The sequence below is a fragment of the Prionailurus viverrinus genome, chromosome B1 (assembly GCF_022837055.1).
Source record: "Prionailurus viverrinus isolate Anna chromosome B1, UM_Priviv_1.0, whole genome shotgun sequence".
Taxonomy (NCBI): domain Eukaryota; kingdom Metazoa; phylum Chordata; class Mammalia; order Carnivora; family Felidae; genus Prionailurus; species Prionailurus viverrinus.
Genome location: NC_062564.1, coordinates 28476721 through 28492876, shown reverse-complemented (window position 1 = coordinate 28492876; position 16156 = coordinate 28476721). Strand labels below are relative to the sequence as shown.

The 16156-nt window shown below is 38.4% G+C and overlaps 1 protein-coding gene across 2 annotated transcripts in view; it reads right to left on the bottom strand.

Moving 5' to 3' along the window:
- Positions 1 to 15942, bottom strand: part of UBXN8 (UBX domain protein 8) — a 28920-nt gene extending 12978 nt beyond the window's left edge. Inside the window, exons 1-3 of one of the 2 annotated variants that reach the window (XM_047855541.1) lie at positions 15783 to 15942; positions 7989 to 8111; positions 4633 to 4703 (exon numbers count right to left, since the gene is read on the bottom strand). In XM_047855541.1, coding sequence (XP_047711497.1) covers positions 4633 to 4703; positions 7989 to 8111; positions 15783 to 15870 — 282 coding nt within the window. In that variant the 5' untranslated portion in view covers positions 15871 to 15942. The remainder of the gene's footprint in view (positions 1 to 4632; positions 4704 to 7988; positions 8112 to 15782) is intronic. The other variant, XM_047855542.1, reaches the window with a different exon arrangement.
- Between the last annotated feature and the right edge of the window lie 214 nt (positions 15943 to 16156).

Below are 16156 nucleotides of genomic sequence, written 5' to 3'. Positions count from 1 at the left end.
TAAAGAAAAGTAGATTCACAGGTGAATTCTATCAAATCTTTAAACATTTTTTTTTTAATTTTTTTTCAACGTTTATTTATTTTTGGGACAGAGAGAGACAGAGCATGAACGGGGGAGGGGCAGAGAGAGAGGGAGACACAGAATCGGAAACAGGCTCCAGGCTCTGAGCCATCAGCCCAGAGCCCGACGCGGGGCTCGAACTCCCGGACTGCGAGGTCGTGACCTGGCTGAAGTCGGACGCTTAACCGACTGCGCCACCCAGGCGCCCCTCTTTAAACATTTTTTAATGTTTATCTATTTTTGAGAGAGTGAGAACGTGCGCATGTGTGTGTACACAAGTGGAGGAGGGGCAGAGAGAGGGAGAGACACAGAATCTGAAGCAGGTGCCAGGCTCTGAGCTGTCAGCTCACTCAAGGCCGGAACCCACGAACTTCAAGATCATGGCCTGAGCAGAAGTGGGATGCTCAACCAACCGGGCTACCCAGGTGCTCTTCTATCAAACCTTTATTTATTTATTTATTTATTTATTTATTTATTTATTCAACATTTATTTATTTTGGGGACAGAGAGAGACAGAGCATGAACGGGGGAGGGGCAGAGAGAGAGGGAGACACAGAATCGGAAACAGGCTCCAGGCTCTGAGCCATCAGCCCAGAGCCCGACGCGGGGCTCGAACTCCCGGACCGCGAGATCGTGACCTGGCTGAAGTCGGACGCTTAACCGACTGCGCCACCCAGGCGCCCCTCTATCAAACCTTTAAAGAAGAGTTAACACTGTCTTGTTGACACTCCAAAAAATAAAAGTAAGAACAGTTCCTAATTAATTACATGAGGTCAACATCATCCTGATACCAAAGCCAGGCAAAGACACTACAAGACTAGTACAAACCAGTATCTCTTATGTAGATGCAAAAATCCTCAACGAAATTCTAGCAAACTGAGTCCAAAAACATACTGAAAGGATTATATACCGGCTATGTGTGATTCATCCCAAGAATGCAAGACGTTTCAACATAAGAAAATCAATCAGTGTAATACATATCAATAAAACAAAGGGGAAAAAAATACATGATCATCTCAATTGATAAGGAAAAAACATTTGACAAAACTCAACACTCTTTATGATAAAAATACTCAGAAACTAGGAATAGGAAGGAACTTACTCAACATAACGAGTAGCTAGAAAAAACCCATAGCTAACATCACATTCAGTGGTGAAAGACTAAAAGCTTTCTAAGACCAGGAACAACACAAGGATGCTGGCTTTCACCACTACTATTCAACACCATTTAGAAGTTTTAGCTAGAGCAATAGGCAAGAAAAATAAACAAACACCATTTTGGAAAGGAGGAAGTAAAACTATCCCTATTCTCAGATGACATGATCTTATATAGGCATATATTAGAGATATTGAAGGTCAGTTTGCAATAAAGTAAATATCACAATAAAGCAAGTCAAATTAATTTTCTGGTTTCCCAGTGCATATAAAAGTTATGTTTAGGGATGCCTGGGTGGCTCAGTCAGTTAAGTGTCCAACTCTTGGTTTCGGCTCAGGTCATGATCTCATGGTTTGTGGGTTCGAGCCCCAAATCAGGCTCTGTGCTGACAGTGTAGAGCCTGCTTGGGATTCTCTCTCTTCCCCTCTCTCTCTGCCCCTCCCCTGCTGTTTCTCTCTCTTTCCTTGTCTCTGCTCCTCCCCCACTTGTGCTTTCTCTCTCAAAATAAATAAACTTAAAAAAAGTTATGTTTATACTATACTGTAGTCTACTAAGTGTGCAATAGCATTAGGTCTACAAAAAAGTACATGACTTAATTAAAAAATACTTTCTTGTTAAAAAATGCTAACCATTATCTGAGCTTTCATTGAGTTGCAATCACTGATCACAGATTACCATAAAAAATATAATAATAAAACATTTGAAATATTGCGACAATTACCAAAATATAACACAGAGACACGAAGTGAGCAAATGCTGTTAGAAAAAAATGGCACCAATAGACTCGCTCAATGTAGGGTTGCCATAAACATTCAATATGTAAAAAAAAAAACCAAAAAAACCCAAAAAACCTGTATCTGCAAAGCACAATAAAATGAAGTACAATAAAATAAGGTTTGCCTTAATAGAAAATCCAAAGAATCCATGCACAGCAATCACTAGAGCTAATAAATAATAAACAAAGTGCAGGGTACAAGATCAACACAGAAAAACCATTTGTATTTCTATCCACTAGCAATGAAAAGTCAAAAAAGGAAATTAAAACCACAATTACATTTAAAACAGCATCCAAAATAAAATACGTAGAAATAAATTTAGCCAAAAGGGTAACTATGTACACTGAAACCTATAAAATATTGTTGGAAGAAATTAAAGATATAAATAAGTGGAAAGACATTACAGGCTTATGGTTGAAAGTTTTAATATCATTAAGATGTCAACACGAGGCAAAGCAAGGAAGACTTAATATAAAATGTCAAAACTACCCAAAGCAATCTATGGATTTTGATGTAATCCTTCTCAAAAATCACAAAGGCCTTTTTTACAGAAATGGAAAAGCCAACTCAAATTTATTTGAAAGTGTAAAGAGCCCCAAATAGCCAAAACAATATTAAAAAAGAAACTGAATCCCCACCTCACACTACAAACAAAAATATAAACACACTATATACTCAAAGTGGATTAGTAACCTAAATATAAAAGCTACAACTATACAACTCTTTTTTTTTTCTTTTTACAACTATACAACTCTTGAAAGAAAATATATAGGGGTAAATCACCATGGCTTTAAATTTGGCAATGGATTCTTAGAGGGACAATGGATTTGGCAATGGACACCAAAAGCATGAGCAACAAAAGAAATAACTGGATTTCATCAAAACTTTTGTGCATCAATGGACAATATCAAAATAATGAAGAGAACCCACACAATTGGAGAAAATACTTGGAAATTATGTATCTGATAAGAGTCTAGTATCCAGAATACATAAAGAACTCTAATTTAAAAAAAAAAAAAGACAACACAACCCAAAAATGGGCAAAGAACTTGAACAGACATTTCTGCAGAGAAGACATAAGAATAGACATTCTCCAGCAAGCATATGAAAAGACATTCAACATTATTAGTCATTAGGGAAATGTAAATCAAAACCACAATGTGATACCACTTCATGCTCATCACAATGAGAATTTATTGTTTTGAGAGAGAGAGTACATGGGAGGGGCAGAGAAAGAGGCAGAGAGAGAAAATCCCAGGCAGGGACACAGGGCTTGAACTCACGAACCTCAAGATCTGAGCCAAAATCAAGAGTCAGACACCTAACTAACTGAGCCACCCAGGCGCCACTACAATGAATATTTAAAAGGAGGTGGGGGTGGGAAAATATATGTCCGTGAGGAAATGGAGAAATTGGGACCCTCAGAAATTGGTGAGAATATAAAATGGAATAGCTGGTGTAGAGAACAATTTGGTGGTTCCTCAAAAAGGTACACACAGAATTACCAGATGACCCAGCAATTCCACTCCTATATATATATACCCAAAAGAACTGAAAACAGGTACTCAAAGAATTGTGTCCAAATATTCAGAGCAGCACTATTCACAACAGCCCAAAGGTGGAAACAACCTAAATGTGCAACAGCAAATGAACTGATAAACAAGTTTTTTTCTTTTAATTTTTTTTTTAACGTTTATTTATTTTTGAGACAGAGAGAGACAGAGCATGAACGGGGGAGGGTCAGAGAGAGGGAGACACAGAATCCGAAACAGGCTCCAGGCTCTGAGCTGTCAGCACAGAGCCCAACGCGGGGCTCGAACTCACGGACCGCGAGATCATGACCTGAGCCGAAGTCGGCCACTTAACCGACTAAGCCACCCAGGCGCCCCTGATAAACAAGTTTTGATACATCCATACAATGAAATATTATTTACCTGCAAAAAAGGAATGAGGTACTGATACATATATATGGATGAACCCCAGAAAACATTATTCTAAGTGAAAGAAGGCAAACACAAAAGGTCACATATTATGTGATTCCACTCAAATGAAATATCCAGAATACATAAATCCATATAAATAGAAAGCAGACCTAGTTGCCAAAGGACAGGAGTGGGAATGGAGAAGTGACTATTTAATAGGTACGGGGTCTTGTTTTGGGGTAAAGAAAATGTTTTGGAACTAGAGAGAGGTAGTGATTGCATAACACTGCAAATGTTCTAAATGCCACTGAATTGTACATTTTAAATTGTCTAATTTTTTTTAATTGGTTAATTTTAAGTCATGTGAATTTGACCTCAATAATTAAAAAATCTGAGCACATGGGGCACCTGGGTGGCTTAGTCAGTTAAGCGTCTGATTCTTGATTTCAGCTGAAGTCATGATCTTACAGTTTGTGAGTTTGACCCCCAGTCAGGCTCTGCACTGAGAACACAGAGCCTGTTTGGGATTACCTCTCTCCTCTCTCTCTGCACCCTGCCCCCCACTCTCACATGTGAGCATGTTCTCTCTCTCTTTCAAAATAAATAAACTTTAAAAAAAAGTCCAAGCACAAATGCAGAAAGCAACAGACCTCGATTTTAAATGCCCCAAGATGTTCTGTATTCTCTTTATATATACTCTCTAAAAATTATGCTTTACCTTTTCACCCTGTGCCTCTTGTTGTTTTTTCCTGACAAGTTTTTGCCTTTTTTCATTCTTCTCTTCTTCTTCTAAGACATCAAAACATAAAAATGCTTTTTAATTCCCAAATATCGTAAGTTGAATGCTCTTTTCTCTGAAAGTAGTCTGTAGATAACATTTTGGGAGAGACAAGCCTTCAAAAAACAGACTGTGTTTTTCAAACGATGAAAATGAGGTACATGCAGACAGTTCAAACAAAGAAATCCACAAGTAAAATCTGTAAGAAACGGTCTGTTCTGAAACAAAAATTCTCTAACATTCATTAATATCATATGTCATAGTTTTGGTGAGGAGGCTTCAAGAATGATTATATTGGATTTTTCATGCTAGGGCTTCAGCAGCTCCAAGACATGGCATGAAAGCCCATTTCTGCACATGAAGTGGAGAATGCTGCCCTGTAGGCATGTGTGCCATTTGGTCACCCTTGACATGACAGTAAAAGCATCATACCTGGGCGCCTGGTTAACTCAGTCAGTGGAGTGTGCAACTCTTTTTTTTTTTTTTTTTTAATGTTTAGTTATTTTTGAATGAAAGAGAGACAAGAGTGTGAGCAGGGGAGGGGCAGAGAGAGAGGGAGACACAGAATCTGAAGCAGGCTCCAGGCTCTGAGCTCTCAGCAGAGCCCGATGTGGGCCTCGAACTCACAAACTGCGAGATCATGAACTGAGCTGAAGTTGGATGCTAAACCAACTGAGCCACCCAGGCGCCCCATGTGTGACTCTTGATCTGGGGGTTGTGAGTTTGAACCCCACATTAGGTATACAGATTACTTAAAAATAAAGTCTTTTAAAAATCAATAAAGGGGCACCTGGCTGGCTCAGTGGGTACAGCATCTGACTTCATCCCAGGGTCATGAGTTCAAGCCCCACATTGGGCACGGAGCCTACTTTAAAAAAAAAAAAAAACATACAGGGCACTTGGGTGGCTCAGTGGGTTGAGCCTCTGACTCTTGGTTTCGGCTCAGGTGATCCCACAGTTCGTGGATTTGAGCCCCAAGTCAGGCTTTGCACTGATGGTGTGGAGCCTACTTGGGATTCCTTCTCTCCCTCTCTCTCTACGTCTCCCCCACTCTCTCAAAAAAAAAAAAAAAAAGCTTAAAAAAAAATTCATACACACATATAAGCAACATGCCTAGACCCCAAAAGTGGAGTTTGCTTGGAAACTCCCATGACTGAACCAATGTTAGGTTATTAGCCACTGAATGGCAAGAGAAAGAATATTTGCTGTTGTATAACCTTTTTTATTCTAGGTACACTAAGTTTCATTTGAACTAATTTCATTTAACTGTATTCCCTTGAGGAATTAGACATCTTTTTGGAAAATACATCCTTTAACCTGCCTGGCTCCTTAAATAGGAGTGTTCCTTTCTGTCAACAACTTTCTCTCCTGGCAATAAATATATCCTCAAGTTTATTAAGGAAAGATTAGGGCAGCAAAGCACATAGGAAAGCAGAAGGTCTAGTCTGGCCACTAACTTGCTATGTGATGAGTTAGACTTAGTGATCTTAAGACTCCCCTTCTGACTCTAAATCAAAGAATATAGTTTCTAAATAAATCAACAGCAGGTGATTAAGGGGCTTTAATCCCTTTTTTCTTTTTAAGTAGGCTCCACACCCAGCATGGGACTTGAACTCATGACCCTGAGATCAAGAGTCACATGCTCTACTGACTGAGCCAAATAGGTTCCCCAAAGGTCTTTAATCCTTAAAGCCACTGAGAACTGACTGCTTCTGAACTTGTGATACACTTCATCATGCAAATCTTTACAAAACACGGAGGATTAAAGTTTTGGATGAATCTGAAGTCTGGTATCTCAATATCTGATGACACTAGGGAAGATACAAAGCGTATAAATATGCGGATTTTTTACTCATTTAAAGGAAATCTGACAATAATTAAGCACTTTATATAGTCTTAATTACTTCTTAAATAGTTTTAGCCTTCAGTGATGACTATGTCTCAAAATCATTAATCCGTAAATGTACCAGAATGATGTACACTCCAACAATAAAAAGGTACAATTTAAACTACAAAAACTATGTCAAATACACGTTTCCCTTATTTATAAAATATAGAATATTTGACCATTTAATGCCTGCAGCAAATATCCTCCTGATGTCAAATGCACTTAACACAAAATTTCCAAGAGAAGTTACAATGCTCTTATTTAATTTTCCAATGGATAATTTGAAGTATAAGACATCAAATAATTTACCAAAAGAAGAAAAGAATTTCAAAAATCTATGATTGAGAGACCCTAAAACATCTAGATTGTCTTTTATGTTTGGGTTGAACAGTATAACCTTTTAGGATTATGGTTATATTCATGGTTAATTTGGAAAGGCTATAAATTAAGCACTGCTTATTTTCCTGTCATTTATTTACATTTAAATAAGTAGCTGGGGCGCCTGGGTGGCGCAGTCGGTTAAGCGTCCGACTTCAGCCAGGTCACGATTTCGCGATCTGTGAGTTCGAGCCCCGCGTCGGGCTCTGGGCTGATGGCTCAGAGCCTGGAGCCTGTTTCCGATTCTGTGTCTCCCTCTCTCTCTGCCCCTCCCCCGTTCATGCTCTGTCTCTCTCTCTGTCCCGAAAAAAATAAATAAACGTTGAAAAAAAATTAAAAAAAAAAAAAAAAGTAGCAAAATGAAACACAATGTACCAAAATCACTATTGGCAAGCTTCTTTGTAAAAGGATGTAAAAATTCAGGCTTTAGTTTTAGGATTCATCTTTTCTGAAGTGAACTACAATATTGTTTTAAAAGGCTTCTAACACTTTTAACATTGTCAAAGGCTTTAACAAATTTTTACTTATCAAAATTACAGTAAAATTTTTTGCTTATCAAACATAAAATAAGAACAAGCATGGTTTCCTAAAATTAAGAGTAAGCACTTAACTCTATAGGTAAGTGTGTAAACAAAAACTGCCAAAGTGAAAGGAAAAATAAATTAGGTTGAAAAGCCTCTACAGATTAACGGTAGAAAACATGACCATTCGTTGAATAGTTTATAAACTGAAAACATAAACCTCAAAGAACAATGAAACTGCACAATTCAAAATCAGAGAATTTGCAATGTATCAATATAGAAATGCTATCATTTCAAATGTGTATACAAGGATAATGTACAATTTCCCATAAAAATGTTGGGATTTATAGTCCATTAAAAATCAAGACTAAAGTAATGATCAGCTGAAATTATATGTCACAAATTAACAGTAAATGGTTCTAATTATGCAAAATCCTAGAATAAATAAATAAATAAAATACTCTAAAGAGTAGAAAATTATAAAAGGGTAGCATAAACAATAAACTTACCTTTCAGATACACTTGGGAAGATTTAAATGAATTAAGCCATGAGGTAGTCACAGAAATAATTAAAGTAAGAAGAGCAAGTAGTAAGAAAATCCGGCCACAGAGCAAAATTAGATCTTTAACTCCTTAAAAAAGTAAGAAAAAAAAGAGTAATAATAAAGTTCAAAATATTTTCCTTTTTAAAAATTTTAATTTATATTAATTTATATTAAAATTAAAATTTTAAATTGAATTTATATATTTTTTTAAAATTTATATCCAAGTTAGTTAGCATACAGTGCAATTGTGATTTCAGGAGTAGAATCCCAGTGATTCATCCCCTACATATAACACCCAGTGCTCATCCCAACAAGTGTCCTCCTTAATGACCCTTGCCCATTTAGCCCATCACCCCACCCAAAACCCCTCCAGCAACCCTCAGTTTGTTCTCTGTATTTAAGAGTCTCTTATGTTTTGGGGCACCTGGGTGGCTCAGTCAGTTAAGCGTCAAACTATTGGTTTCAGCTCAGGTCATGATCTCACGGTTCATGAGACCTGCATTGGGCTCTGTGCCCTCCTTTGGATTCTCTCCCTCTCGCTCTCTCTCTCCTCCTCCCCTGTTTGCATTCTCTCTCTCTCAAAATAAATAAACTTAAAAAAAAAGTCTGTTTTTCCCTCTCCCTGTTTTCATATTATTTTTGCTTCCCTTATGTTCATCTATTTTGTATCTTAAATCCCATGAGTGAAGTCATATGATATTTGTCTTTCTCTAATTTCACTTAGCATAATACACTCTAGTTCCATCCACATTGTTGCAAATAGCAAGACTTCATTATTTTTGACTGCCGAGTAATATTTCATTGTATACCACATCCTCTTTATCCATTCATCAGTCATTGAACTTTGGCTACTCTCAATAACACTGCTATAAACATTGGGGTGCATGTGCCCCTTTGAAACAAGACATCTGTATCCTTTAGATAAATACCTAGCAGTGCAATTGCTGGGTCATAGGGTAGTTCTAGTTTTGATTTTTTGAGGAACCTCCATACAGTTTTCCAGAGTGGCTGCACCAGTTTGTATTCCCACCAGCAACGCAAGAGTTCCTTTTTCTCCGCATCCTTGTCAACATCTGTCATTGCCTGAGTTGTTAATATTAGCCATTCTTAAAGGTGTGAGTTGGTATCTCATTGTGTTTTTCATTTGTATTTCCCTGATGATGAGTGATGCTGAGCATTTTTTCATGTGTCTGTTAGCCATCTGGATATCTTCTTTGCAAAAGTGTCTATTCATGCAAAAGTGTCTTTTGCCCATTTCTTCACTGGATCATGTTTTTTGGGTGTCGAGTTTGATAAGTTCTTCATAGATTTTTAGATACTAACCCTTTATCTGATATGTCATTTGCAAATACCTTCTCCCATTCTGTCAGTTGCCTTTTAGTTTTGCTGATTGTTTCCTTCACTGCGCAGAAAGTTTTTATTTTGATGAGGTCCCAGTAGTTCATTTTTGCTTTTGTTTCCCTTGCCTCCGGAGATATGTTAAGTAAGAAATTGCTGTGGCCAAGATAAAAGAGGTTTTTGCCTGCTTTCTCCTCTAAGATTTTGATGGCTTCCTGTCTTACATTTAGGTCTTTCATCCATTTTGAGTTTATTTTAGTGTATGGTATAAGAATGTGGTCCAGGTTCATTCATTTACATGTTGCTGTCCAGTTTTTCCAACACCATTTGCTAAAAAGACTGTCTTTATTCCATTGGATATTCTTTCCTGCTTTGTCAAACATCAGTTGGCCATATGTTTGTGGGTCCATTTCTGGATTCTCTATTCTGTTCCATTGATCCATGTGTCTGTTTTGTGCCAGTACCATACTGTCTTGATAATTACAACTTTGTAATACATCTTGAAGTCTGGAATTGTGATGCCTCCAGCCTTGGTTTTCTTTTTTAGGATTGCTTTGGCTATTTGGGGTCTTTTCTACTTCCATACAAATTTTAGGATTGTTTGTACTACCTCTGTGAAAAATGTTGGTGTTATTTTGATAGGGATTGCATTGAATATGTAGATTGCTTTGGGTAGTATCGACATTTTAACAATATTCTTCCAAGCCATGAGCATGGAATGTTTTTCCATTTTTTTTGTGTGTCTTCTTCAATTTCTTTCATAAGCTTTCTAATAGTTTTCAGTGTACAGATTTTTCACTTCTTTGGTTAGGTTTATTCCTAGGTATTTCATGATTTTTGATGTAACTGAAAATGGGATCAATACCTTGATTTCTCTTTCTGCTGCTTCATTATTGGTGTAGAGAAATGCAACTGATTTCTGTGTATTGATTTTATATCCTGAGACTTTGCTGAATTCATGGATCAGTTTTAGCAGTTTTTTAGTGGAATCTTTTGGGTTTTCCACATAGAATATCGTCATCTGTGAAGAGTGAAAGTTTGACTTCCTTCTTGTCTATTTGGATGCCTTTTATTTCTTTGTGTTGTCTGATTGCTGATGCTAGGACTTTCAACACTATTTTGAATGACTGTGGTGAGAATGGACATTCTTGTGTTCCTGACTTTAGGGGGAAAGATCTGTTTTCCCCATTGAGGGTGATATTAGCGGTGGGTCTTTCATATATGGCTTTATGATCTTGAGGTATGATCCTTTTATCCCTACTTTCTTGAGGGTTTTTATCAAGAAAGGATGCTGTATTTTGTCAAATACTTTCCCTGCATCTATTGAGAGGATCATGTGGTTCTTACTCTTTCTTTTATTAATGTGATGTATCAGGATGCTTGGGTGGCTCAGTCAGTAAGCGTCCGACTTCAGCTCAGGTCATGATCTCACGGTTCGTGAGTTTGAACCCCGCATTGGGCTCTGTGCTGACAGGTCAGAGCCTGGAGCCTGCTTCAGATTCTGTGTCTCCCTCTCTCTCCACTCCTCCCCCACTCACACTCTGTCTCTCTCCCAAAAATAAATAAACATTTAAAAAATTATTAATGTGATGTATCACATTGATTTGTGAATATTGAACCAGCCCTGCATCCCAGGTATAAATCCCACTTGATCATGGTGAATAATTCTTTTAATATATTGTTGGATCTGGTTGGCTAGTATCTTGTTGAGAATTTTTGCATCCATGTTCATCAAGGAAATTGGTCTATAGTTCTCCTTTTTAGTGAGGTCTTTGTCTGGTTTTGGAATCAAGCTAGTGTTGGCCTCATAGAATGAGTTTGGAAGCTTTCCTTCCATTTCTGCTTTTTGGAACAGCTTCAAAAGAATAGGTGTTAACTCTTCTTTAAATGTTTGACAGAATCCCCCTTACTTTCCTTGATACTAATAACAAATAGTAAGGCATTAAGAAGATTATTTGTAGTAATAAAGAATAGTAAAAGTTAAGCAACTGTCTTATGATTTTTTTCACATACTCTCCTTTGTGAGCTAAAATTCATCATGGTTGATTATTACCAGAACAAGTTTTCAAAAAACAATTTTAGAACATCTTTGGTCTTATGAATATAGGTAGAATTCATATGACTGACTACACTTATAAACACTATGGTTATCAATAATGCATAAATTCTGGTTTCCCTCTGTCCAGAGAGGTAGGTAAAATTATCCTATTGGGAATTAAATTGTGACATTAGCATCTTGTCAAATTCTAGTTTGTTCATTCATTCACTTAAAGATTTATTTTTATTTTTTTAAGTAGTTTCTATACCCAACATGGGACTTGAACTCACAATCCTGAGATCAAGAGTCACATGATCTACCAACTGAGCCAGCCAGGAACCTCTCAAATTGTAGTTCTATTTAAAAACAGTCATTCAAAAACACCAAATTCATATTTCTCACAGTTCAATTATGCAACTGTGTACCTCTCTATTCTTCAATATTTATTTGGTTATTTGAAAATAAAATCATTCTATAAACACCTAGAAAAAAGTCAAACTTTAGTATTTGGTCTTCTTTTAAAAACAAAGATGAAAATTAAATGAGAAAAAATGTAATCAGTACTTACTTATGGTAAATACTTATGGTGTAATACACCATTGCTAAATGGTTAAGGAGCAGGTATAAAGTTGGGTTAGAAATGGTTTCTACCCTCTAGGAGTTTTTAGTTTTGTAGTTCTCAAAAGTCACCAGGCAGAGGTACAGAAGAACCATCTTGCCTATGTGATCAGGGCTGGTAGTCAATTAAAGATTAAAAAATGATTTATATATACACACTTAAATATTTATTTTTATTCAAGTATAGTTTTCTACATTTGTGATAAATATTTTCTTTTAATTGAAAACCAATATATAGAGGTGACTGGGTGGCTCAGTCAGTTAAGCGTCTAACTCTTGGTTTCAGCTCAGGTCATGATCTCATGGTTCGTGAGCCTGCATCAGGCTCTAAACAACAGTGGGGAGCCTTCTTGAGATCCTCGTTCCTTCTGTCTCTGCCCCTACCCGCTGGTGTGCCCTCTCTCTCAAAATAAAAAAATAACCTTAAAAAAAAAAAAACCTCAATATATAGTTTATCCTTTAAAAATAAAGCAACTTAAAGCTGTTTAAATACTTCTTTTGTTTTGCCTCACAGTCCTCCAACTTTTTGCCAGCATTAGCTGTTGATTCAAGAGTTGCTCAAGACAACATCTAATTAAATCTAGGGTATTTCTGGCTATTACAAAAGTAATGTAATACCTAGAGTATTGGTATTTAGAGAAACCACTGAGTTACGGGATTTATGTTCCATGATACTGCTTTTTGTTCTAACAAGCAAGCAATTTGCAAACATCATATGGGAATATAAAAGAACTAGACTTATATTTGTTTACGTCTTTCAAGTAAAACTTTTTTTTTTAATTTTTTTTAACGTTTATTTATTTTTGAGACAGAGAGAGACAGCATGAACGGGAGAGGGTCAGAGAGAGGGAGACACAGAATCTGAAACAGGCTCCAGGCTCTGAGCTGTCAGCACAGAGCCTGACGCGGGGCTCGAACTCACGGACTGCAAGATCATGACCTGAGCCGAAGTCTGCTGCTTAACCAACTGAGCCACCCAGGCGCCCCTCAAGTAAAACTTTTTTTATTAAATTGGCTTTTTGGGTGTTTTTTTGGTCCATATTCTCAAGAGCCCATGTGCAAGACACTTCAAAGAATAACAAATGTGAGGAAGCAGCATTAAAATACTTAGCTTGATGTGCCTGGCTGGCTCAGTTGGTTAAGCAGCTGATTTTGGCTCCAATCAGGATCTCGTGGTCTGGGAGTTAGAGCCCCGAGACAGGCTCTGCGCTGATAGCTCAGAGCCTGGAGCTTGGTTTGGATTCTGTACCTCCCTCTCTCTCTGCCCCTCCCCTGCTCCTATTCTGTCTGTCTGTCTGTCTCTCTGTTTCTCAAAAATAAATAAACATTAAAAAAATTTTTTTAATAAAATATTTAGCTTTAAGTACAAGTAAAAATGTACTGACAATGAAGGCTTTTACACAGTAGAAAAAAGATAGGAACCATTTTTCAATGTTTGTCCAAAAATACAGCCCAGTTGAATGAATGGGTCTAGGAATTCTAGTTTTCCAATTAGCAGCCCCAGCTAAAAGTATCTATAAGTATATACTGTTACTGGATATCTGGAAAACAAATATCAAGAAGGCAAAGCAGGGGTACCTGGCTGGTTCAGCTGATAGAGCATGAGACTCTTAATCTCAGGGTTCTAAGTTTGAGCCCCACATTGGGTGTAGAGATTTCTTAAAAAATAATAGTAATAGTGGTGCCTAGGTGGTTGAGTCAGTGGTCCAACTCAATCTGGGCACAGGTCATGATCTCTTGGTTCGTGGGATCAGGCCCTTTGTCAGGCCCTGCGCTGACAGCACAGAGCCTGTTTGGGATTCCCTCTCTCCCGTTCTCTCTGCCCCTCATCCACTCACACTCTCTCCCTCCCTCCCAAAATATATAAAATGAACTTAAAAAAAGATAATAATAATAAAATCTTAAAAAAAAAAAAAAAGAAACCAAAGTAAACAACCATCAGTTCACAACTGAGAGGTTTCTAGGAGAAAGGAATTAAGTAAAAAAAAATCAGGAACTAGATGGAGATGCTACCAGGAATCCAGTTGCATTTTCTAGAATTTTTGGCCTGCTTTATTAAATTAGACATTGTCGGGGCACCTGGCTGGCTCAATCGGTAGAGCATGTGACTCTTGATCTTGGGATCATGACTTTAAGCCCCCAATTGGGCATGGAGCCTATTTTAAAAAAGAAAAAAAATTAAAAAATAAATAAAATAGGCATTGTGATATTTGATGGGAACACAAAAACAGATTAGATGTGGTCTCTGCCTTCAAAAAGCGTATTCTCCTGTTGTCAGAGCTGATTATGTGAGATTTCCTTCTGCAACCTTCCGTAACTATCCTCTCATTGATCAGTGACTTAAACGTTAGTGCAAAGTAGAAGAGATTCTAAATTAACAGAACAGAGGTGGATGCTGAAAAGACAAGGGAGGGAGCATGTAAATTCTGGACTAGATAAGCGTGAATTTAACATTTCTGTATATCATTTGGATAAAGGTCTTGTTAGATTCCTATATAGACTGAGTGAGTAGGAGGTTTCTAAAAGGACTTTGAAAATTTTTTTAAAAAGCATTTTAAGTTATTTCAAGCAACATTTCCAAGTACCTGAGCAGGGAGAGAGGAAATATACAAAGCTAAGTTTCATCAGGATCTCAAACTTTAGAAATGAGTATAAGGGAGACATGCATGTAAACCCATGACTAATATATCCAAAAAAGAACTGATTCTCCACAGACCCACCATTTTCCTCTCAGTTTCCCTTTTATCCCGGGCACTACCAAGTACTTAGGGTTGTTCAAATTCACTTGAAGGAGTTATCCTTGAATCCCTCCTTTCCCTCACCCAAACATTAATCCATCCACAAATCTTGTGGATTCTACTTTGTAAATATCCCAAATCTGTGCACACTCCATCGCTGTTATCATCCTAGTCCAGGCCATCATCACTACTTGTCTACTTCTAGAGCCTCACTTGCTCCACTGCTTCCACTACGCCTCCCTCCAAAACATCCTCCACAGAATCCAGCGACTATCTATATCTGCATCCATCATCCATCCATCTATCCAGTAATCCCTAGGGCCAAAGTGGGGCTTGAACTCACCATCCCAAGATCATGAGTCACATGCTCTACTGACTGAGCCAGCCAGGCGCCCCTCCAATAACCCTCCCTAAATCTCAGTTTCCTCAAGTGTAAAATGGGGATTATACCCCACCCACACCATGGTTATAATACAGAGTGGAAGAAATAATGAATAAACAGCACTTAGAGTTAGGTTTATAAGAGGTGGTCAGTGAATGTTATTAACTCGATCCACTCTCCCCTTTAGTCTTCCTGATCCATCCACAGTGGTCTTCATCCTTTTCCTCCAATTTGTCAATTCCTTTGGTCTAGAATGTTTTTGGCCCAGGCTTCGTATAATTTAAATCTCTGCTTAAATTCCTCAGAAGGCCTACATCACGTCACCTGTTTCCTTGTGAGCGTTCAAAACAATATGAAAGTAGTGTCTACATATGTTCCTGTGCTTTCTGCCAGCTTCTGTCTCCTTGCACACAAAACTGGAAAGACACTTTCTCCGCGAAGAGAAGTCAGCCTCCTCAAAGCCCTGAAGAGTCTTGCTCCCTGGGGTGGGGCCCCGGCGCCGGAAGAGAGGAAGGCGCTATGCAGCCTGGGAGTCGTAGTCTAAGCCGCCGGGAGGCGACGTGGCCATGAGACTGGAACCTTACGCAACATTCATGGGATAGTTACGCGGATGCGAGCGTCAGAAGGAAAAAGTCAACAGTTACCTAGATCCGGGATCCCACGCCGGAGCTCTAGACACAAGAGGGGGAGAGCAGAGAAGAGGAAAATGCCAACGACCCCGCGAGAAGCCATGATAGCGGGAGCCCCGCGTCCGGGCGGGAGGCCCTCCCCTTCCGGTTGCGCCTTCTGTTGGAAGGTGATGTGGAGCCCTTGCTATGGGAGGGGTTTGGGGGAGAGCTAGACCCTGAAGGCCGGCGGTTGGTTCGACTGAGATAAGCCCCTGTTTTGAACTCATAGTCTGTAGCCTTATGTTATTAGAAATGCAAGTCATTCCCCCCACGTCACATGGTGTCCCGGAGAGATAGGCAGTCTGGCAGCCCGCCTAGCCCAATCTTGTGAAAGCAAAGCTTGGGCGCTG